At 31.6% G+C, this 25,672-nt stretch overlaps 1 protein-coding gene across 2 annotated transcripts; it reads left to right on the top strand.

Annotated features, from left to right (window-relative positions):
- The first annotated feature begins 273 nt into the window (after positions 1–273).
- On the top strand, positions 274–17,499 carry LRFN5 (leucine rich repeat and fibronectin type III domain containing 5). 2 transcript variants are annotated; one of them, XM_045568026.1, is made up of 4 exons: positions 274–1,658; positions 4,327–5,039; positions 11,387–11,430; positions 17,108–17,499. In XM_045568026.1, exons 1-4 carry the CDS (start codon positions 274–276, stop codon positions 17,123–17,125), a joined length of 2,160 nt encoding a protein of 719 aa, XP_045423982.1. In that variant the 3' UTR covers positions 17,126–17,499. The 2 variants fall into 2 exon arrangements, with proteins under 2 accessions (XP_045423982.1, XP_045423989.1); XM_045568033.1 differs by lacking the exons at positions 11,387–11,430; positions 17,108–17,499 and adding an exon at positions 8,319–8,753.
- The last annotated feature ends 8,173 nt before the right edge of the window (positions 17,500–25,672 follow it).

The raw sequence follows: 25,672 nt of genomic DNA, 5'->3' as shown, positions 1-25,672 counted from the left end.
CACTTCATTTAAATAATTGTAATAACCTCTTGACTTCTTTGTTTTTTCATTTCATTTTAAATCCTATGAAACCATGAATGGTATATTATTCATTCCTAGTACCCATTAGTACTGAGTAAATATAAATACTTTTTCTTATATAAATAAAAATACTTCCATATTCAAAATTGCATTAAAATATTATTCTAGTAGGAACATCAATGTTAATTAAATGGTAGGATGCTAATACTATATTTTGTATCTTCTCTTACAGGCTCTTAAATCTGATCTACAATGGAAAAATTTCTTTTTTATTTGTTTTTCATTGGCATAGCAGTGAGAGCTCAGATCTGTCCAAAGCGTTGTGTCTGTCAAATTTTGTCTCCTAATCTTGCAACCCTTTGTGCCAAGAAAGGGCTTTTATTTGTTCCACCAAACATTGACAGAAGAACTGTGGAACTGCGGTTGGCAGACAATTTTGTTACAAATATTAAAAGGAAAGATTTTGCCAACATGACCAGCTTGGTGGACCTGACTCTATCCAGGAATACAATAAGTTTTATTACACCTCATGCATTTGCTGACCTACGAAATTTGAGGGCTTTGCATTTGAATAGCAACAGATTGACTAAAATCACAAATGATATGTTCAGTGGTCTTTCCAATCTCCATCATTTGATATTGAACAACAATCAGCTGACTTTAATTTCTTCTACAGCATTTGATGATGTATTTGCCCTTGAGGAGCTTGATCTGTCATATAATAATCTAGAAACCATTCCTTGGGATGCTGTTGAGAAGATGGTTAGCTTGCACACCCTTAGTCTGGATCACAATATGATTGACAACATTCCCAAGGGGACTTTCTCCCACTTACACAAGATGACTCGGTTAGATGTAACATCAAATAAATTGCAGAAGCTACCACCTGATCCTCTCTTTCAGCGAGCTCAGGTACTGGCAACCTCAGGAATCATAAGCCCATCTACTTTTGCATTAAGTTTTGGTGGAAATCCTTTGCATTGCAATTGTGAATTATTGTGGTTGAGGCGTCTGTCCAGAGAAGATGACCTAGAGACCTGTGCTTCTCCTGCACTTTTAACTGGCCGCTACTTTTGGTCAATTCCTGAGGAAGAATTTTTGTGTGAGCCTCCTCTCATTACACGTCACACGCATGAAATGAGAGTCCTGGAGGGTCAAAGGGCAACACTGAGGTGCAAAGCCAGGGGAGACCCTGAACCTGCAATTCACTGGATTTCTCCTGAAGGGAAGCTTATTTCAAATGCAACAAGATCTCTGGTGTATGACAATGGAACACTTGACATTCTTATAACAACTGTAAAGGATACAGGTGCTTTTACCTGCATTGCTTCCAATCCTGCTGGGGAAGCAACACAAACAGTGGATCTTCATATAATTAAGCTCCCTCACTTACTAAACAGTACAAACCATATCCATGAGCCTGATCCTGGTTCTTCAGATATCTCAACTTCTACCAAGTCAGGGTCTAATGCAAGCAGTAGTAATGGTGATACTAAAATGAGTCAAGATAAAATTGTGGTGGCAGAGGCAACATCGTCAACGGCACTGCTTAAATTCAATTTTCAAAGAAATATCCCTGGAATACGTATGTTTCAAATCCAGTACAATGGTACTTTTGATGACACCCTTGTTTACAGGTAAGAAAAATTAAGCAACTTTGTATACTTACCATGCATCTTAATGTAGGGCTTGTTAATGGACTACTGATTTTTTTTTTAATTGACAATACTTCTGTGTTGTAATTATAGTAATCCATTTTTTAAAGTGTATAATGTAAGGTTTGTAAAAGGTGGTGAATACATGTGGGGAAATATTTTGAATGGTGCTGTTTTTAGAGAGTTTAAACTTATATTTAATATTATGCTTACTTACGTTTTGTTCCCCTCATCTAAGAGATGTGACTATCAGAGAACAAGAATGATTTATTTTAGAAATTCAAAAACATACCAGAACTTACACATCCACATGAGTGTTCTTTCCTTCAAGGAAGTCACGTTGGGAAGCTATACCATTATCCCAATGATGCTGCCATTGCTCAAAGCACTTTTGGAATTATCTTTAGAACCTTCATCACACTATTTTGAATATCCTCAGTGGTGGCAAATCTTCGTCTTTTGAGGGTGAATTTGAATTTTGGAAACAAGCAAAAGCCATTTGGAGTCAAGTCTTGTGAATAAGGTGGGTGATCAAGATGGGTATTGCCATTTATGGTCAAAAATAGGATGTAACTATAAAATAATGAGACTGATTTTCTGAATGATGAGTTGTGTGTGTGTTGTGTGTGTGTGTGTGTGTGTGTGTGCTCTGTCTCATGTGCACTGGTTCTTAAGACAGTTCCAAAGAGAAAGTTTACAAATATTTTGAGCAGTGAAAGTATCACTGGAGTTAAGTATGTAATCTCCAGGCAGGTATAATGATGGAGAATTTTGCATCTGCTAAAGAATTTCTGGTATGTTTTTCTAAAGTTCAGCCTCATTGATTTATAGTCACATCTTGCCCAATTTTCAGTTGGAAATACACAGTTTTATTCCTTCATATAATTTCATTTGTTATAGATTATTATTACCCCTAGGAAATGATGTAAAATCATGGTTTTGATTTTTTTTTTTTTTTTGGTCTTGAAGCTTTTCAGAAATCAGATCAGTTCAGTTCTTATATACCCAGGTAAATTCTTGAATATAATTTTATTTCACTCAAATATGTAAATGAGAGTAATTTTTAAAAATAAGCATGGACTGGTAGGAAAAAATAAAACTATCCTAGCTAGCCATATGATCAATCCTGGGCAAGGTTCTACCTGGCTGAATTTTAATTTTCTCATTGTTATAAGGAAGAGATTAGACTAAACATTTTCTAATATTCCTCTAATCACTAAATATATAGGGACATAAACTATATTACATGTATATTAGCAGAAAGTAGTTTGCTTTTGTCATAGCAGTCTCTTCACGTAACCTCTGGGGTATTTAATCTGTTGTCAATGAAAAGTGCCCATGCCCCCCTCTCACCTTTCTGTAGCTGCTGAACTGTCTATGTATTTTAAGCATTAGCTCTGTGAAATAAGTCAGGTTTTATTTTCAAATACCAATATTTTAATCCTGCCGTGATAAGTAAACTTTGTGTGACCTTGAGGAAATTGCTTCAATATATGACCCTAATTTTTTGTCATATGTCAAATAGTGATAATGCCTGTCTCATAAAGTCATTGTAAAGATTAATTTTTAATGTATTTAAAGTTCTTAGTAATACCTGGCATTTATCATGCACTCTGCTAAATGGTGGTGATTTCAGTCCTAATTGTTTATATACTCTGAACTGAAAGTTAGAACACATTGTTTAGGTTCTATAACAGATGAGTATTACCAAATTTTGAAATTTCTACAACTCACTTTCAGGGAAGAAAATATGGTTTCAAGTCTTTTTTTCTAAATTAATTTTTATTTAGGTCATATGTAGTTGTAACTGAAAAAAAAATTTAGTAGAAAATAGCCATCCACAAAAATCTTTTAGAATGTAATGGATTCAGAGATGTCTGTCTATAAACTTTCTTTAAATTTTAGAAAAGGTGTTATGATGAAAATTTGCATTAAGACACAATGGGACAAGGGATTTATGATCTGGTCAACAACCTTGCCTTGTTCAAATTCCCGGGATGATATTATTCATATACATACTTTTCATCATCTTCATTTATAGGATAAAAGCATACTGGGGACCAACTGTTAAAGGCATTAGAAAGGGATAAGTCTGTAAATAAAACACTTCAATACTATTATTTATCTTAATTTTATTAAAGAAAGATTTAGTGGATACCATTCCACATAGGCTTAATACTGATTTGGAGAATAAATCCTCTGGAACATATTTCCATTCTGTTTTCTAATGTTATTGTCAGTGTTTTCACTTCCTTCAACTTGGCTTTTAGTCATAGAGGTGTTGTAAGTGCTAAGTGGATTTGTTTAGTAGTCAGATAATGTCACACTCACACCTTTCAAAAGCAATTTGTCAAAAATAATTTTTTAGCAGTGGCTTTTATTTGGAGTTCTGCTTTGCCAAGCAATGTAATTAGTCAGCTTGTCAAGGCATAGTACAGGCACCATTAATATAATGTAGACTCCAACAATGAATTTTAGTTATTTTAACTGGGTAAATATAAGATTAGATCATTTTCCCATATTTCATATCTGTTATAAATGTGCTTGTCTTAATGAATACTAAAATGAGACAGAACTAAAGACATAATGACTTTGTGTGTAAATGTTTTATTTTGTTCTAAATATTAATGCAAATTCCATTGTCCTTCAGAATGATACCTCCTACGAGCAAAACATTTCTGGTCAATAATCTGGCTGCTGGAACTATGTATGACTTATGTGTCTTGGCCATATATGATGATGGCATCACTTCCCTCACTGCCACAAGAGTCGTGGGTTGCATCCAGTTTACTACGGAACAGGATTATGTGCGTTGCCATTTCATGCAGTCCCAGTTTTTGGGAGGCACCATGATTATTATTATTGGTGGAATAATTGTAGCATCTGTGCTGGTTTTCATCATCATTCTAATGATCCGGTATAAGGTTTGTAACAATAATGGGCAACACAAGGTCACCAAGGTTAGCAATGTTTATTCTCAAACTAATGGGGCTCAGATTCAAGGCTGCAGTGTAACACTGCCCCAGTCCGTGTCCAAACAAGCTGTGGGACCTGAAGAGAATGCCCAGTGTTGTAAAGCTGCCAGTGACAATGTGATTCAACCTTCAGAAACTTGTTCCAGTCAGGACTCCTCCACCACTACCTCTGCTTTGCCTCCGTCTTGGACTTCAAGCACTTCTGTGTCCCAAAAGCAGAAAAGAAAGACTAGCACAAAGCCAAGTACCGAACCACAGAATGAAGCTGTCACAAATGTTGAGTCCCAAAACACTAACAGGAACAACTCAACTGCATTGCAGTTAGCTAGCCGACCTCCTGATTCTACCACAGAGGAGCCCTCATCTAAAAGAGCACATACAAAGCCAAGTAAGTTTCTCACTTTGCCTGCTGAGAGATCCAGAGCAAGGCACAGGTACTCCCTGAATGGAGAATTAAAAGAATACTATTGTTATATTAACTCACCGAACACATGTGGACTATTTTCTAAAAGAAGCATGTCTATGAATGGGATGTTAATTCAGTCCGACAATTCCGATGGTCATAGTGGAAAAGCAACTCTTTCAAATTCTGAGTGGATATTGGAAAGCTCTGTGTAATCTATATTTCTTTTAAATGAAAAATCAGTTTGAGAACTCACATGAGAAATTGGAATTTGTAATTCCAGTCTTGTCTCTCTGATACATGGCTAATAGAGCCCAGGTTGTGTATAAACCTTCTAGGGTATATATTTCAACATATGTGTATACATATATATATGTATGTATTTTACATATATATATGTTGGAAGGTAACATAAATAAAGTGGTTAAGGGAAAAAAAGCAAGAAATAGCAGCAGTGCCTTTCCCTATGCTAGGACCAACTTCTAGGTTCTGCAACAGCAGATCACAAAATGGAAGCTGTCATAGGAAAAAAAGTCTTATATAAAAGTGATATTTTCTCCAATTTTACAAAGGACCACCTATGGATAATTGGTATTTTTTAATGAGTAGACTGACTATTGTCTTTCAATGGCAATGGTGTTGCCTTTGTTTTTAGGAAAATGTTGTAGAGAACAACCCCATGTTCTTGTGTTATTCAAAACATAGTAGTCAATTAGCATACCCAGACAATAATAGAATAGGTACCCTTCTAAACAACATCCTTGGTTCAGGTGCCTTAATAGTTCTAGGATATTTCTCATCCATGACACAGTTATTTTCAGTGGAAAGAAGAAAATGCAATTTATTTTCCATTTATCAAAAATTCCGATTAGTTTTAAGTCACAGACCACAATTCTGTATGCATCTACATGGACGTATGAAAGTGTTTTCATTCATTTAATACACATTAGCTGAATGAATGAATTTTATATGGCTCTTAATGAAAGTTAAAGAGGGAGACAAAAGTACAAGACTTCCCTTGTATCAAAGGGGTGTTTATTTTTATGACCAAGTAAAATTAAAAAAACAAACAACTTCTAATGGAGTTCTCATTACATTTTTAAGTGATATAAAGTCATTGCTCATTAACCAGATAGTGGCTTTTTTCTTTTGTGCACTATAGTTTTGCATTTAAATCTTTCTCTCTTAAAGTAAGTGCATTTATTATTCTAACTAAAACCTGGGATAAATTTAATTAAAAATCACGCAGCTCAGTGAGAATGCATGCTTTTACAAAAGGATTTTAAATTTAGTCAGCAAATGTTGTTCCTTGTTAATATGGTAATCTTGGAAATTCACTGAAATCAAGGTCTATAGATAAATGTTCCTATCTACTTGCTGAAAACTTAATTATATGCTAACTTGGCATTTTACTGGAGATCCATAAATGGGGTTAACGTGAAGTGTGTTTTGTTTTGTTTTGAGAATAAGGCTCATGTGAGAACTTAGACACATTACCTTGCACAAAAGAACCTGAAATTTTAGCCATAATAAGATAAGTACTTCACTATCTTTTGTAAATTACTCCCTGGGAGTAAGTTAAACACACAGTAAAGGTTTATTAACTCTTTTAGATCACTTGAAATACCACTTAAAGCACAGGTGAGAAATGATGAATCATTAGTTTGATTTCCTTCTTCTAGAAGCACATAAACATTTATATAAGTTAATTTTAACTTGACAGAGGAACATCTTATCATATGAGATTTATCATCATATTATTCAATCGAGTGTAAGATTAAAGCAGTTAGTGATTACTTTCAGTGCCAGTCTTAAAAAAAATGTCCCATGGGCTTTTATTATCTCAGGCATTTACTAAATCACTTCTCTACTCTGCTTCCCTTTCTGAAAAGTTTGTTTTTTACATTTGCAAAGCCTAATCACCCATCATTGTTCAGGTCTGTAGTTCTTGTGAACAGTAAATGAGATCACATGTGGAGTAGTTTATGAAATCCAAGCACTACTCGAAGTGAAGTGTATTTTCAATACTATTACGGTAATAATGGTCTAACACCAACCAAATATTTTTAATTAACATCAATTACGTAATTCCTCACAAGGTGCTGATTGTCAAGAGCCTATTACTTTTCCCTTCCTAGATTTATCAGCACAGTATTAAAAAAATCTTGAATATACAAAAGCTTTCAAGATTTAAAGCTTAACAAAATGAATCTACAAAGAAAGAATTTTTGGCATTATGAAGGTTGTGATCAAGGATAAAAAGGCTCTGAATTCTTGCAACATACGGAGCAGCTTACCACATCTACTCCAATCTACGGATGAACTTATTTTGTATTTCTCAGTGGCTTATATTTGTTAAAATCAATGCCCTACTTATTTTCCTAATGAAACTTTAATTAAATATCTTTTACTTCTCATAGATATTTAAAACTATGATATCTAATCATGTGAAATTTATTTTGACTAAAGCCATTGAAAATAATTTAATTTTTTATTAATTTGATCAGACCATTTTCAGGGTATTTAAACCAAATACTTAAACGGTTGTTCTTTAAAATGATAGGTGAATTTCTGACTTGTGTTTGTCTTTTAAAAAGTTTATATTTTGAGAGATCAACAAAAGATTGTCTTATTAAGATGGTAAAATGGTTTTTGTATTTGTGTATAAATATATGAAGAATTTTTTGCATAAAGCAGTTGCAGTATGAAATGACTGAAAAATAAATCTATGGGAAAATTGGGGATAATGTTACTTGTTATAATGTCTGAAACAAAATAGTTGCTTAGATGAGTGAATGAGTAAATGGATAGATAAATAAATAAATGGGGTCAGCAAGGAAGGTGTTGAAATGAAAATTTTGATTAATTAGCACAATAGAGAATTGTGATCTAGATATTATAAGCTAGAAATTCTCTGTCCTTTTCTTGTTTTTCTTTCTGCCATTTATTGAATTTCTCATTTAAACAGCCATATATATGTGATATGAAGCATGTGGTTTGTTGTTTGTTGTTGACTATATGTAGATTATATATATCATATTTACTTCCTTGTTCTTAATTATTTTTTTTCATTTTTAGCCATGTTACATTATGGTTTCAGCATGTTCAATGTGAAAACAAACTAACAAAGTATGTTTGTCATTAAGCATGTTTTAACAGGTATTTACTTCAAACGTTTTTTTCAAAAGTGTGTTCTTGTACTGTTTTTGTTCCTTTTGAATAACTGTCCCCTAATTTAACATACCAAACTGCTGTTTATTACAGGAGCATCATAAAGGGATAATGAAGATTTAAAGCTACCTCAAAATTCTAAGAAGCAGCAAATTTTAGTTTGATGAGTATTATTTATTTTTAGTCTAAAATATACAAATATATAAGTATATTAAATACAATTTAAGTTAGATGCAGTAACACTCACATTATGGCCAGTATATTTCGTGTTTTTTTTTTTTTCCAACCATGAATGGAGTCAGTGGACTTCCCAGTAGCTATTTTATCTTTAAAACAGTGGATTTTACCTGGTTTGTAAATATATTTTATTTTAAAAAGTTTTACAATATAAGTTTTGAATTATTGTAACCAATCCCTAAACATAGTGAGTCTACTCTTTGAAAGATGCATACTTTCTCCACAAATTTTTAAGGAATTTTTAAAAATTAAATGTATTATTTTTGTGTGCAGGAATTTTTTTATCTTTTTTTGTGAATTATATTCTCTTCAATTGAAATCGCTGATAAAGTACTTGCTTCTCATATAAATTTTAATTATTTTATTTAATTGTATTTATGAAAAAGAACTATTTCATTTATAAAGCTAAAAAAATTTAAGAGTAATTATCACAAAGTTGACATCAATTTCCTTCTAGTTCCTAAGTTTAAGTATTTCCCTTCTACTTATTTAGAGTAATAAACAAACTTTAAAATGTCAATAATTAAAAAAATTCACAAATATAAAGCATCTTCTTGTGGGTAGAACTGTGCAAATGAGCCCTTTCTTCTAAGAAGACAGTAGGTACAAGCCCATTGTCTTCTTGGTGTGGTTGATTTCCAACTGAATTTTATAATGCTAAGAAAATAATATTCATTTATATTAGACAGAATAAAGACTGTCTACTTTCTTTCCCTTGCTCAACCATCCCTTGTTACTCAAAAACAATGATTTCACCTTAAAAATATCAGCTTTTGCTGAGAGTGTATTTAAGTGTTTTGGGGAAAGGACTTCATCACAGAGGTGGGTTGAATGTGAAAAGGCTATTTTTTATCCTTCTAGGTTGCTAATATTAATAATACTAATAATTTATCCTATAATGCTGGTTACTTTTAATTAAATACATGGAAATGAAATATGTCATTTTTGCAATGGCATAGAGAAAAGAAGGAATAATCAAAATAAATAACTGGATTTTTAAAAATTTCGAAGGACAGATTACTCAGTCCTTTCCTTCCCATGCTAGATAAATATATGCTGGGATTATAAATGTAATTAGTTTTTTTCAGGTCTTTTTTTTTTTTGTCTTTTATTTATTTATTTTTTAATTTCTTTTGGAACAGAACTCAGTCCTCCTTGCAGCAGTACAGAAGACCACCTAACATAAAGAGTGGTAAACATATCACTGTGATCGCATCATCCTAAAAATGTGGTTTTATTTGAAGTGGGACATAGAAAAATAACAGTTTATAACTGGGAATATATTTAAGTATTAATTACCTCATTAAGGTAACGTGAATGCATTTGCAATTTTATTAGATTATGCAAATAATCAATATAATCACCATACCATTGTCTTGTGATTATGTTCGGCTATTAGAAAGTCTAAATTTAAGATATAAAGTTAACATGGAATAAATTTATATGCTGTATATAGTTACACACATATATATGTACTATATAAATATCTATATATGTACCATATAGATACATAAATCTCTATACTCATAAAATTAATCAGTTAAAATCATAATTTTGTGTCTTGCAATATGGATTGTTATTAATGTAAGAATTAAATTTAAATGGATGGATGTCAGAAAACTTCAGACAGAAAACCTGTAAAATTACACTTGTTATTTATCAAATAACAATGGAGTATAAAATCTCAGTACAAATTTATTTATTTTTATTTTTTGCATTTCCTAATGATAACCATTTCTACAACCTGTCAAAATTCACCTGTTCATTTCAAATTACTGTTATGTTCATGAATTTTAAAAACAAAACCAAACTATTTTCAAATACATTCAGGAGAAAGCCATGAAGGCCCTTTCATTTAAAGTAATTGTGTTTTCAAGTGGTTGTATATTTAATCTTATCTGACACATAGGCTATGTAGATATTGTGTTTTTGCTATAGAATATGTCCAATAAATAATGATTTGAGTAAAGTCAAGGAGCTTATGAAATATACTATGTTAGCTGTACCATAATGCAATTCCCTAATCACTTTTTTCTCTATGATGTGAGTAAGTCTTATTATTGCTTTCATGTAAAATCTAATCTCCAGAGGCCATTGTAAATTTATGCGAATATTTATACTGGAGGTTTTGTAAAAATATTTTGTCCTAGAGTCATCATACTCATATATGAACCCTGAAAATGAACTTTCTGTTAGACACCTAGTTTTCTCTTATCATGTGTCACTTCTAAAGGATTAAAAATATTTGCTTAAGAAGAAAACATTTTGGAAAGAAATAGAATGTGTGCTGTGCAAGCTTATGTAATGGTATTAAACATTTATAGAAATGGAACATACGTATAGACATTTAAAGGCAGAATGTTTGTATTTAGAATGTTACTGTTTTACATAAGGATGAATGGGTACTTGGTAAACATGCTACTTTTGGGGGAGTGAGTATTGAATGATGATTAGTATTACAAATGATTATTTTATACTCCATGCAGTGAATATGTTTAAACTATGTTTTATTCTGTGGATTCTTGTTTCCTTGATATATTTTTCCATATTAATCATATGAAACTATATAGTTGAAATGTTAACTATGAGTAGGGAAAATGAATGGAAACCTGATTAGCTTATTTTAAGTCTGGCAGGAATAGTATATTCCACATTGAAAATCACTCATTATAGTTACTAGGACAATATTTTTTGAAATTTTCCTTTTAATTCTTATTATCAGAAATTAGCCATAGACAACTAAGAAATATTATAATAGTCAAGTACAAGTAACTGAAGAACTGGTAAGTTAAAAAAAAGTTTAGAGGAATCTTTGTTAATTCTTGGTAAGGACTCTTACCAAGATTTCATTAAGAAGTGATTTAGGATCTGTTTCTTAAAAAATAAAAATGAATTGTTCATGACACTGAAAATTTTATTCCCAGATGCTTTGCTGACTAATGTTGACCAGATTGTCCAGGAAACACAGGTGAGATTATTACCTGTTATATACTTCAACACTTAAATGCATATATTCTTTTATAAATGGATTTTTAAGTTTTGGTTTGCTAGTTTATGTAACTTGTTGAAATTTTCCATTAAAACATACTTGGAATGCTGAACAGTGCAGACTGAGGTTAAGTTTGGTTAAGTGAACGTCCAATTTCTAAATTTAGACATATTTCAGGTTAACTAAACATTTCTGATTCATAGTGTAGGAAATAAAAGTAATGTTAATAATGCTAGATGGGACTTTGGAGTCACTCTTAAGGTCACATATGACATATGTGCATTTTTAGAAATATTTCTAAACGTGAAGACAATAGCTTGATAGGAATGTATTTACTCCTATCCTTGACTTCTACATCCTAATAGAAGCTGAGATGATGCATTATGCCTCACTGGAAACAGATGATCAGAAGTGTTTCACTGTTATCTAAAATGAATGAAGCCTCCTTAAAATGGAGCAAAAGACTACACATGAAATATTCATCGTATTCCTTTTGTCATCAACCAATTACTCTTCTTGAGTTTTTTTTTTTTGGAAGTTTCAAATGAGTATTTGATTCCTGCATTTTAATTGGATTGGAAAGTGTGTTTCCAGAGCAGAACAGCACTTTAGCAATCTGTTCAAACAGCTGGAAGCATCAGCCATTTGCTTGAGGTTTGGCACAAAAATTCTGCTTTTAACAGATCTAAAAAGAGCCATTGATTTATTTGTTGATAGGTAAAAATAGGACCTTGTATTTTAACATTTCATATTTTTTAAAAAATATAACTTCCTCAATCTTTCAAGATCTTCCCTAATGAATTCCATCCCCAAATCAAGAAAAAAATGTTTTCATGCATCATTTCTTTACTGAATTTAAGATCCTATTCTTACATTGCAAGAACAGATGGCTCACTGAAAACAATAGCACAATGTCTGGCACATGTTTTGTATTCTGTTGTGTGTACTGAATTGACCTGCATGAAGGTGCCTTATTTCACCGATCTCAACCTCCCTCCCCACATTTCCCTCTCTCTCTCGCCTCCCCCGCCCCCGCTTCTCTCCCTCTATATCTCTGTCTTTCATTTTTGAAAATTCATTTATCACGTGACTTTGAACATCTAGCTGAGCTGAAATTTAGGATACCTTTAGAGAGGGATTAGGAAGTAGATGGTTAATCTATCAGTAGCAAAATTCAGAATGGTGCTAAGTGTTAAATCAAAATTTGGAAACAGGAGATTCAATGTCTAAGTCATTTTTCAATTACCAATTTAAAAAATTTCCCAAATATTTATATATGATGGGGCATATTATATATTATTGTGCTTATATATTTATTTTACCACACTATTAATAGTGGAATTTAGAGAAAAGTAATCTCTTTGGGAGTCTTTACTACTAGAAATAGTACAGGATTTGCTAAGGTGATCAGTACATAAGATTTTTAATAATGACATTTTTATCCTAAAGAAAATAGTAATAATTGTGAAAAATTCCGAAAACATAGTTAAAAAAAATTAGAAAATGTAAAACAATCATTAACCACCACCCTGTTACTAATACTAGTGCTCTGATTCATAATCTTTCATTGATTAGCTCTTTCAATATGTAATAAATTCATGTGTGTATCCTTTGCATTAGATTTACATAGCGAATGTATGTATAAATTATGTCATCTTTTTAAAAACTTCATACTGAGTCTCTCCTTAGTTATTTTTATGAAACTAATGACTGTGTCATAATATCATAGAAAACTTCCTTCCATACTTGAGCTAAGTTTCTCTTCTTTCTGTAAACATCAGCAAGAAAAACAAATCCACAAAGAATAATTGTAAGACAATTTAGTGGCAACACATCATTCGCTCAGTAACCAGCTCCTTGCTACATTTCTGTTATCAAATTTAAGTTACTACATGACCTCAAGATAACTATTCTTGGTCCTTGGTAAATGATTTCTGCTATAGCAGGCCGATTGTTTCTGTAGCTGTCAACAGGACCAAACAATGAAGCCCTTGCTGAGGAGACTGTGACCTGTGTGCTCTTAGTCTTCTCATAGCCTTGCCTTCCGTCAGCAGCACTTTACCGTGTGAATGAAGTGAGATAGGGTGGGCAGAGGCCCCTTCTGATTGCAGCTTCTCAGCTCTGTGTTTTCTATAGCTAATCATACTGAGGTACCCACCGGGTTAGTTTATTCAAAGCACAGAGAGTTAAAACATTTCATTGCCATTAGCCAGAATATGCCCCATGCCAATTTCTTCTTTAGCAGCCTTCCTGAATATGTATAGAAATAGAGTGAACTTGAAATATTTCAATGTCTTGCATAAAATTCTTCTATTATAACATCATAACATTTTAATCACACTAAGATGAATCGAGAGCAAGGGGAGGGGGAATCATTGATAAAATTAGTCATAATTACTCTACATGTAAACTAGTACTTACATGTAAATTAATTTTATGTTTGGCGAAGAATTTTATCCTTAAAATGAACATAGTAAAACAATAGATATGCCATGTTCGGCAGTAACGATAAACGGTTGACTAGTTTGCTTTTATATTGAAAATGCCTTAAATAAAATTTCTTAAGAAATGTTTGCTGTATTCAAACCAATATGTCTGCATTACTTGTGTGTGTGTGTGTGTGTATGTGTGTGTGTGCAAATATGCACAAGAACTGTGACATTCTGTGATTGCTAACACCAACCTTTAAGATATCGCTTCTTGATTTTAGTAAATTTGACTTATAATTATTCTGTTTAATATCAATCAAAAATTTAAATTTTATCATAAAATCTCTGGTACAGATGTTCTAACCTTGAAAAGACTATAGTTTTTTCAGAGAAACTATTAATATATAAATTAATAAAATGTTAATGCTGATTATAAATAAACAGCAACATTCAAAAACAATAAGAAAGCACAAGGTAGGAAAATATATGAAATAGGAGCCAAAGATCAAAGCAAATACTCAGAGAATATACTTTGAATATTTTTCCAAGTGAGAATGATAGTACAAAAGATTTGCTTCTAAGCAGAGTGGGTTTTCTATGAAAATTCCTCTCAAGTGAATTTTTTGACCCATGTGTAGAAAACTCTTTTAACTATTTTTATAATAATTAAAGCATACCTTTTGACATATTTATTTGAACACAACACCACATCAGAAAAAAAAACAGAACACTAGTGTCAGCAATGACCTTTACAAATAATTTTCTTCATGTTTAGACATCCAGGCTATATAAGATCAAAATTTTTCATCACTCTTAATTACATTCAGAATAAGGGCAGTAATAAACATTTCCCCACAATCCATTCAATATGAGTTCATTTTTCCTTCTCTTAATGTTGAGGAAGCTTGCATTTCCTCCTTATGTTTCAGTACTCTTAAGACTGTCCATCCACAGTGTTTTGCGTATCCTTCACTGTTAAATGAGAGCCATAACCAAAGCCCCAAGTTAATTACTTTTAGTTTTTGTAAAATTTTATTATAGTTATTATAATCTATTTCATTTTTATCTTTGTGATGCTATTGTGATTTTGTATTTTATGTTTAGATATTTATGGCACTATTTTAAGAGTTTGCCTATTGATAATTTAACTAAAAAGTATTATTTTGGATTTCCTACCCAATACTAGTTTTTATTTGGCTCCATATTGTGTCATCATTTCAATAATGGTAGTAAGTTCAGGGCACACTCTCATAGTTCAAAAAATATTTGTTATTTCTTCCTCTTCAAAATTAACAGCATTTATATAAATCTACCTTTACTACTAGAGATAGTACAGGATTTTTAAATTTTTAATTCCACAGTTTGTTAATAATGTTATGTAATATGAAATTTAATTAAAAAACTCCTTAAGATATGTAAGCTTATAAAATTATTAACTTAATATTAAATTAAAGTTTGTTATGCTGGAAGGATTTATTACTTACACAGTCAAACTAGTTACATGGTCAATATTTTTTCTTTTAGGAATCTTGAATTTTTTGTAATTTTATTACTTTTTGTAACTTGAAATTTGGTATAATAAAATTACATTTTTTTTCTAAGGGGTTATATTATTAGAAATATAAAAAGGAAAAAGATTGTTGATATCCAATTCTACCAATATAAGCTCTGCTTTGAAACCAATAAAGGAGAATTTAATGATTTATACCATATCGCATGATTTTTCTTAGTATATTCTAGGTAAAGTATGATAGTGATGTCTGTATTTCAGTGGTTTCCAAGATATTTATTTATTTATTTATTTATTTTAATTTCAGGATATTATGGGGGTACAAACATTTTGGTTACATGTTATGACTTTGCCTCACCCAAGCCAGGATTTGAGGCATGCCCTTTCCCCCATACAATGCTCACTGAGTCCATTAGTTGTGAGTTTACCTACCTCCATCCCCCCAACCCCCAGTGAATATTACTACCGTGTGAGCACCTTTGTGTTGATTTTTATAAATAGATTACACATTGGTCCCTTAACAATCTTCAATAATTGGTTGTGTCCCATATTAGTTTTCTAAAATTACTATTTGTGCACAAATTAACTTCCCTTATTCAGATTAAGAGTATTTTAAAAACTTTTCTTAAATAAAATCTCTACAGTATTTTATCTACCTTTATCACATTAAGTTATCAAAATAACTTTGATATACTTTAATAACTGATCACCAGTGATTCAAACATATTCTACAGCAGCATTTTGATGTAGAATATTAAGTAAACTAAAAATCTATATTTTATGATTCATTTGTGCCATTTCATAATCCCCAAATCAAAAGTTTGAACATGCAGTTGTTTTTGAATGGAGAGAAGGAAAATTATTTCTCTTTCATATATATGAAAAAATATATTATTGAAAAATTATTTTCATCTTCTATCAACGATAGAATATTTATAAATATTTTAAATCCATGAAGACTAGAACCCATATTAGAGGAATTATATTTCCAAAGTTTGATATAGAAATATTTTTATGAAATTGTTTTTATACTATTTTCTTTCAAAGTCTTGTTTAGTTTAACCATGGAGTGCCCTTGTTTGTGAGTTATTGTAAGTTTTTCATTTATTTTATTTGTTCTGTGGATGAAGAACTAATTAGTAAAGATGAATAATAATGTTTACTATTATTAAATGTATGAATAAAGTTTTCTAAAATTTTATTATATGAAATTTTTGAAAGAATAGAACAAATGTAGAGTTCACTTAGATTTTAATAGTCTTGAACAAATTTGATCTAAGATGTTCATATTTTAAAAATTATTATGAATATTTGTTAAAACTTAAATGGCATGTATTAATGAATAAAAAATCATCACTTGTCTTATCTTACCTTGAGAGTATAAATCTGACAACCAAAGTAAGGGAAAATGCCATTCCACAATTTGGATTTGACTTACGTAATTTAGGCTCATCTCTTAAAATTCTTTTTTAAAGTAACATTTTTATATATTTGTCAATGTGAAATAACCAAGCATAATTTTACATGTTGATATGCATGTTTAGATATTATTCAGAGGTGTATTTTTATTTTATGGCAAGAAACTCCTGTTTGGGTGCTTAGAGTTCAGTAACTTCCAGGTTGCTAGTACAATGATCTTATTAGCCATGTGTTTTCTTTCTTTCTCTTTTTCGTTTTTTTTTTTTTTTTTTTCCTTTTTCTTTTTCTTTTGTTTCAGAGGCTGGAGTTAATCTGAAGAGCACCACTTCTTCTCTCTCTCCTGAAAAAATTTGCCACTGATATTTTTACTGGATAAAATTCAAAAATGTTTCAATTCACAAAGGCTGATTGTTGAACTGGTGTCCTAAAAGAAATTGTCCACAGGAGCCCAGGCGCAGGTCTCTGATGCTGGCGGAACTGGCTCTATCAGACCATGGTTCATCCTCTTTTAAAACCAAATTTTTTTCTTCTGGCCTACAAGTATTTTTTTTTTTAATGAAAGAAAAAAAGCCTACATTGGCATCAAGTTCTGTATCAATCCATCTTACATTGCCATCCATGATTTAACAGACTGTAGAATCTTGAATAATCTATACCACTTTAACAAATAAATGTTTTACTATGACAGAATTTGCACATTGCCTGATTTCTGGAACTACCTACTGCTTCAAATATGAATGGTGAAATGATTACTGCCAGAACTAATAATACTGTTTATGTTTAGGTAGTGCAAAAACCTTAAAAGATCACAGATTGCTTTATAGTATTGAAATTATTTCTTCCATGACTAGGTCCACTCAATTCTATAGAAGAGCAGGACAGCTATTTAAACAAATCTGTAGAAATTTCATGCCTCAGTGTAAGACAGAAAGTGATGAGGGCTGTCTTCTAGTGAAACTTCCAAAAAGATCATGGTAGACATGCTGCAATTAATCCAAATTAATTTGTTGCTTTTCTAGAGAGCCAGGCAAAAAGAACTTTTGATAATTTCAGGCCTTATGTTTCAGTGTAAGTGCCCATTTCTTGAACTTTGCACATTTTCAGAGGGGAAAATAATAGTGCATTCGATTTATCACCAGCATATATAGTACTGAGCTATCATTGATGGCTAATAAATTTCAAAAGTCATATTAAACAGTATCCAAGGTTTGCATTTAAGAGTTGTACCTAGTCTGAGGCAGGCCTGAGCTGTGTGAATTGGACCAGTTACTTACCTACTCTAATTTTCCATATTGTCATGGGATAAATATTGACATAAAATTGGAAAATGCATGTAAATTACTACAGTACATGTCATAAGCAATAAAAATATCATAAGTAGCATTGTTATTGCCAGTTGAATCAAATTCTCTAAAATATTAAATATTATATTTCTATTCCTTAACAACCATGGTAGTTATCATTGAAAGCAATATGTAGTTGATTTTTTTTTAAATAGTTCAAAACGAAAAAACTAGAGAACTGTTTGCCTTTTAAGAAATTTAGGCTAATCTGTTAGCCAGTCCACATTTCTTGGACTAACAAGAAATATACAAGCATCCAAGGAGAGGTTACAGAATGTCAGCCATTCCAGGGCATATTAATATGGGTACATGCATGCACATACACGCACGAACACACACACACACACACTCTCTCTCTCTCTCTCTCTCTCTCTCTCTCTCCCAGACACACATATTTCCAGACACATAAAGCAGATTGAAGCAGAAATTACAGGTTTTGAGTTGCAATTTTGTAGTTAGTTTGTGACATTGGGTGATTTGCATAATTCTCTGTTTCTTGACAACTTTTATGCCCTGAAACAATCCTGCTTATGGATGTGTGTGCATATGCATACGTAAATATTTACGGTGATAAAAAGGAGACAGATTGAACAATAAACATTGCCTCTCAAAATCCCTACCTGTTGTATATAACTTTTCTCCTCAAACACGTATTCAAAGAACCAGGAATAGTAATGGCTTTCCTAGATCTCAGCACAAAGTAACATTTTAAGGTTTCTCTTGTGAGAGCCTCATAATTTTCTTCAAGCACATTGTCCCATGTTTCTCTGCATTCCCCCCACCCCTTGGCACTTATTCTTCCTTTTGTTGATGATAATAACAACACAGTGTTCATAGCCTGACCTGTCATCTACTTCCATTTCTTTAGGATATTCACATTATTGTTTCCTAAGAAACAATTTTTTGTGTTAGAACTAAAATTAAACTTAGTCATTTCAAGTTTTCACTGTACATCCCCTACTCCTGAATCTAAAACTTCCATTTATGCATGCATTTGAACAACATTACTCAGACACTCATAATATAGGCGGTTTCTCTTTTTTAAATATTTATGAGGAAGAGGAAGGCACAGTCTCTGATGCTCGAGGTATGCAAGGTATTAATTGTTTTTATGGAATGATATTTACTTCTTATATTAAGAAGATTGAGAGAACACAGGTGTATGCCCATAACTAGATGTGATTAAGGATCATTCACAAATAAAATTTCTACAAAAAGTGACAAAACAATATTATGAAAATAAGTGGGAACAATTAATTTATTTTAGCTGAACGTTTATAATGTACAAGAATGATCTAATCAATAGTCTCAATGGTAAGGTAAATGGACATAGATTGAAAACCATTTATATTATTTCTGTTACATTTCTGAATAATTCTGGAAGTATTCGGGTGCTAAAAATGCATAACTATGAATGCCTGCAGCTTATGACACATCTTACACATAGTCTATTATAAACCACATCAAGCACATACAAAAGAAATACAGATGAAAGTGTTTTGAATATGACATAGATATAGCATATGAGGTATGAAAGTGGAATTAAAACTATAGTTCATATTTTGAAAATCTATAATTATTTTTAATATTCATAATTGTAAAACTGAAGATTAGTAATAGTTATTGGTTGAAAGGAATAACTTACACATGGAAATAAAGCTTAATAACTTTCATATTCTATTTTATCTACAATTAATTAGCTCTCAGATTAGTTTTTGTATGGTTTATTGTCAATTAAATCACATAATATCTCATTTCATATACATGAAATGTTTTAGGACACATTTTTATTATTTTTTATAAAATACATAAATTTAGATTATTTCTTCTTTCATTCTGTTTTATTATACTGGGAACTTATTTAACTTTTATTTTCTTTTTTATTTCCAAAATGTATTTATACTGACATTTCTTAGATCTGCTGATTAAATATTGTGTGTATGTGTGTATGAAGGCATATGGAATTAATTTTAAAGTGCAAATAAGGCACGATATGTACAACCAAAGTCCCTAGCACATGATTGTTTTATTTAATATAAAAGTGTAATATATAGGGAGAATACTTGCACTAAGTTTTCTTAAAAGTGTTCTTTATTGTCAAAAACATGTAACATAAACCTTAACATTGTAACCATTTTCTGTATATAAGTCAAAGGCATTAATTACGTGCACATTGTTGTCCAATCATCACCATCTATTTTAAATACTTCTAAAAGACCATTTAAAAAACTTTTTTTTTCCATAGAACTTAAAAACTTTTTCATCATCCCAAACATAAACTCTGAACCCATGTAGCAATAATAGTCATTTTTCCCTATCCCTGTCTTTGACAAACTCTAATCTACTTTTTTCTTTCTAAGCATTTGCCTATTATAGATATTGCATGTAAGTGGGACCATGCAATATTTGTCCTCTTATATCTAGCTTATTCCACTTCTTGTAACATATCCAAGGTTTACCCATGTTGAAGCATGCCTCAGAACTTCATTTCTTTTTATGGAGGAATAATATTCTCTCTCTCTTCCTTATGAGAGAGAATATTGTTTGAGGTTTATCCACTTACCTTTTGATGGACACGTGTTGTTTCTACCTTTGGGGCACTATGAATAATGCTACAGTGAACATTCTTGTACAGGTATCTACTTGAATTCCAGTTTTCAACTCTTTAGGGTACATATCTAGGAGTGGAATTGCCAGGTCCTGTGATAGTGTTAGTTTTGAGATTTTTATTGAGTTTTTTGAGCACCTGCCAGACTGCTTTCTATCATACCTACACAGTTTTGCATTCCCTCTGGTAATTTGTGAGAAAGTTAATGTTCCAGTTTCTCTTCATTTTTAATTTTTAACTTTGTATAGTCATCCTAGTAGGTATAAAGCATCTCATTGGTGATTAAATTGTATTTTCCTAATGTCTAATGATGTTAAACATTATTTTATGTACTTACTGATCATTTGTATATGTTATTTAGAGAAATGTTTACTCTAGTTTTTGTCTTTTTAAAAATTAGGTTGTCTTTTGTTGAGGTGTAGGAATTGATTATCTATTCTGAACACCAGCCGATTATCAAATATATGATTTGCAAATAATTCTCCCATTTTGTGGGTTGCTTTTTTACTTTCTTGATATTATCCTTTAATGAAGAAAACATTTTAGTTTTTATGAGTCTCATTATGTATTTTTGTTTTTTGTTTTTTTTTTTTTTGTTCATGCCATTGGTGTTTATTTGCCAAATCCAAGGTCTTGAAGATTTACCCCAGTGTTTTCTTCTAAGAGTTTTATGATTTCTCTCTTATGTTTAGATGGTTTATTTACTTTGAATACTTTTTTGCAGATAGTGTGATATAGAGGTCCACTTTTATTTTTTTGGATGTAGAAATCCATTTGTCCCAGCACCATCTATTGAAGAGACTATTCTTTTCCCACTTAATAGACTTGGCAGTCTTGTCAAAAGTTAATTACCATTTACTTCTGGGATCTCTATGTTATTCTATTGGTCTATATGTGTGTCTTTATATAAGTACCACAGTATTTTCATTATTGTAAGTTTGTAAAATTTGAAACCAGGAAATGTGAATCTACCAACTTTGTTCTTTGTCCAGATTGTTTTGGCTATTCAAGGCACCTTGCAATTCCATATTAATTTGAAATTTGACTTTTCCATTTTTTGTAAAAAAAAAGAGCTGTTGGAATTTTGATAGAGATTGTATTGCCTGTAGATTTCTTTGGGCAGTATTGATATTGCAACAATATTAAAAATTCCTATCCATGAATATGAGATATCTTTATTTATGAATTATTTGATTTCTTTCAACAGTGTTTTGCTGATATTTAGAAATGCAATTAATTCTGTCTGTTGATCTTGTATCCTGTAATATGGTTGAATGTGTTGATTAGTCTAGTATCTTTCTTGTGGATTATTTTTCTTGTCTCATTTTACTGGCTAGAAATTATAGTAGAATATTGAAGATGAGTGGTAAAAATGGACATTATTTTATTCTTTTTGATATTAGAGGAAAATTTTCACCCTTTCATGATATGTATGATATAAGCTGTGAATTTTTCATAAATTGCCTTTATCATGTTAAGGAAGTTTCCTTTGTTGTAGTTTCCTGGTGTATTTTTCATAAAGCAGTATTGGATTTCTATCAAATACCCTTTTGGTGTGAATTGAGATGTTTGTGTGTGTTTTTTCCTCCTTTATTCTATTAATATGGTGTATTATATTGATTGACTTTCTGTCTGTAATTACCATAACATTAGTGGCATAAATCTCATTTGGTCATTGTGCATAATTTTTGACTATGCTGTGGCATTTGTTTTGCTAGTATTTTGTTGAGGATTTTTGCAAATATATATTTTTCATATTTGTGTATCTTAATAGTATACAAAAACTCTGCTCCTAATGAATGTCCATATATATAAAATGCATTATATTCATTAGGATATATAATATCCATATATACAATGGATAGTAGTGAATAGTTTTATTTTCTTGTGATGCCTTTATCTTTTTATCTGGCTTTGGTTTGAGGACAATGTTGGCCTCATGGAATGAGGTAAGAAGAGTTTCCTCCTCTTCTGTGTTTTGTTTGTTTGTTTTGTTTGTTTTTATTTTTTGAAAGAGTTTGAGAAGAATTGATTCTAATTTTTTAAGTGTTTGGTAGAATTCTCCAGTGAAGCCATCTCTAGTCCTTGAATTTTCTTGTTCAAAGGTTTTGGATTATTGATTCAATGTCTTTAGTGCCATAGGCCTGTAGAGATTTTTTATTTTCTCTTGAGTCAGTTTAGGCAACATGTGTGTTTCTGGGAATTTCTCAGTTTTATCTAGGCTATCTAATTTGCTGGTATGTAATTGTTCATCATATTTTTATATGTATATATATTTTTTCATTTCTGTAAGTCAATTCTATCCATTATTGATTGTGGTATATTGAAGTCTCCAAGCATTAATGTAGAACTGACTATTTCTACCTTCTATTCTATCAATGTTGGCTTCATATTTTAGGGGCTTCATATTTTAGGGCTTTATTTTTGGTAATATAAGTTTATAATTATTGTACTCTCTTCATAAAGTGACCCTTTAATCAATTTACAATGTCATTCCTTGTCACTTATAACAGCTTTTCACTAAGTGGCTATTTTGTATGATATTAGTATTGCCACATAAGCTCTCTTTGGTTATTATTTGCATAGAATTAAGTTTTCATTCTTTCTCTTTCAATGAATTATGTCTTTGGTCACAGTAGTCATGCCCAACATATTATTGGATAATATTTTATCCATTCTTCCAATCCCTGCTATGTGATTGGAGAGTTTAATTAATTTACCTTTAAAGTAATTATTGATAAGAAAAGACTTCTACTGTATTGCTATTAATTTTCTGTATATATCTTGTTTGTCCCTCATTTGTTGCACATTATTACTTTCGTTTGCATGAGTTGATTTTTTATAGTGAACCATTTGATTCCCTTTTATTTTGTGTATACTCTATAGATAATTTATTTGTGGTTAACATGACGGTTACATGTATTATCCTAAATTTATAACAACATAATTTGAATTGACACCGACCTAACTTTAATAGCACACAAAAACTCTGCTCCTAAACAGTTTAATTCTCCCTCTTTTCTTACTGTAACATTACAGATCTATACATTGTATGTCTAAGAACAAATTTATAAATATTTTTATGCATTTCTCTTTAAATCATTTATGAAATACAAAGTGGAGTGACAAACCCAAAATACAGTAATACTATTTTTTTTCTTTTTTTATAACTGAAAAGGGTAAAGCACATTTTTATATAAGATACATATTTGATGTAAATCAGAAACAGAAATATTGTTCTTGGTTTTAGGAATAATAAAAACACAAAGGAAAATGACAAAGCAGCATGAGGTATGGGTAGTTCCATAATATGCTTATTTTTCTATTATTTCCGAGTATTACGGTGGGGGGGGATGGTGGGGGGGGGATGCTTTCATTACATAAATTGCCATTGCAGTTTATGCCCGAGTCAGAGCTACAAGCGTGCCCATCCCCCAGGCAGTGAGCACTGCACCTGTTAGGTGTAAATTTACCTATCCCTTCCTCCCTCCTCCCACCTGCCTGACACCCAATGAATATTACTTGCATATGTGCATATGTGTTGATCGATTAGTACCAATTTGATGGTGAGTACAAGTGGTGTTTTTCCATTCTTGTAATACTTCACCTAGAAGAATGGGCTCCAGCTCCATCCAGAATAATACAGTAGATAGTTCATATTTTTTATAGTTGAGTAGTACTCCATGGCATACATATACCACATTTGTTTTTTCTTTTCTTTTTTTTTATTTCAGCGTATTACATGGGTATAAATATTTAGGTTACATATATTGCCCATGCCCCACCCGAGTCAGAGCTTCAAGTGTGTCCATCTCCCAGACGGTATGCACCGCACCCATTAGGTGTGTATATACCCATCCCCTATTCCCCCCTCCTATCTGTCCAACACCTGATGAATGTTATTACTGTATGTGCACTTAAGTGTTAATCAGTTAATACCAATTTGATGGTGAGTACATGTGGTGCTTGTTTTTCTATTCTTGGGGATACCTCACTTAGTAGAATGGGTTCCAGCTCTATCCAGGATATACAAGAGATGCTATATCACCATTGTTTTTTGTGGCTGAGTAGAACTCCATGGTATACATAAACCACATTTTATTGATCCACTCATGTATTGATGGGCACTTGGGTTGTTTCCACATCTTTGCAATAGTGAATTGTGCTGCTGTAAACATTTGAGTGCAGATGTCTTTTCTATGGAATGTCTTTTTTTCCCTTTGGGTAGATGCCCATTAGTGGAATTGCTGTATCAAATGGTAGTTCTAATTTTAGCTCTTTGAGGTATCTCCATACTACTTTCCATAGAGATTGTATTAATACCAATTTTCAGCCTCACCAGCAGTGTATGAGTGTTCCTATCCCTATGCATCCATGCCAACATTTGTTGTTTGGGGACTTTTTGATAAAAGCAATTCTCACTGGAGTTAAGTGATACCTTGTGGTTTTGATTTGCATTTCCCTGAGGATTAAAAATGTTGAGCATTTTTTCATATGTTTGTTGGCCATTAGTCTATATTCTTTTGACAAATTTCTGTTCATGTCCTTTGCTCACTGTGTAATGGGGTTGTTTGATTTTTTCTTGCTGATTTTCCTGAGTTCTATATAGATTCTAGTTATTAGCCCTTTATCAGTTGTACAGCATGCAAATAGTTTCTCCCATTCTCTAGGTTGTCTATTTGCTTTAATGAGAGTTTCCTTGGCTGTGCAGAAACTTTTTAATTTGATCAGGTCCCATTTATTTATTTTTGTTGTTGCTGTGATTGCTTTGGAGGTCTTATGGAAAAATTGCATAGCCACATGTATAAGACTAAATCAGGATCCACACCTCTCACCTCTCACATAAATCAACTCATAATGGATAATAGACTTAAATGTAAGGCATGAAACCATAAGATATCTAGAAGAAAAT

Source organism: Lemur catta, chromosome 1 (assembly GCF_020740605.2).
Source record: "Lemur catta isolate mLemCat1 chromosome 1, mLemCat1.pri, whole genome shotgun sequence".
Taxonomy (NCBI): domain Eukaryota; kingdom Metazoa; phylum Chordata; class Mammalia; order Primates; family Lemuridae; genus Lemur; species Lemur catta.
The sequence above is the reverse complement of the archived record's forward strand: the minus strand, read 5'-3'. Positions and strand labels throughout refer to the sequence as shown.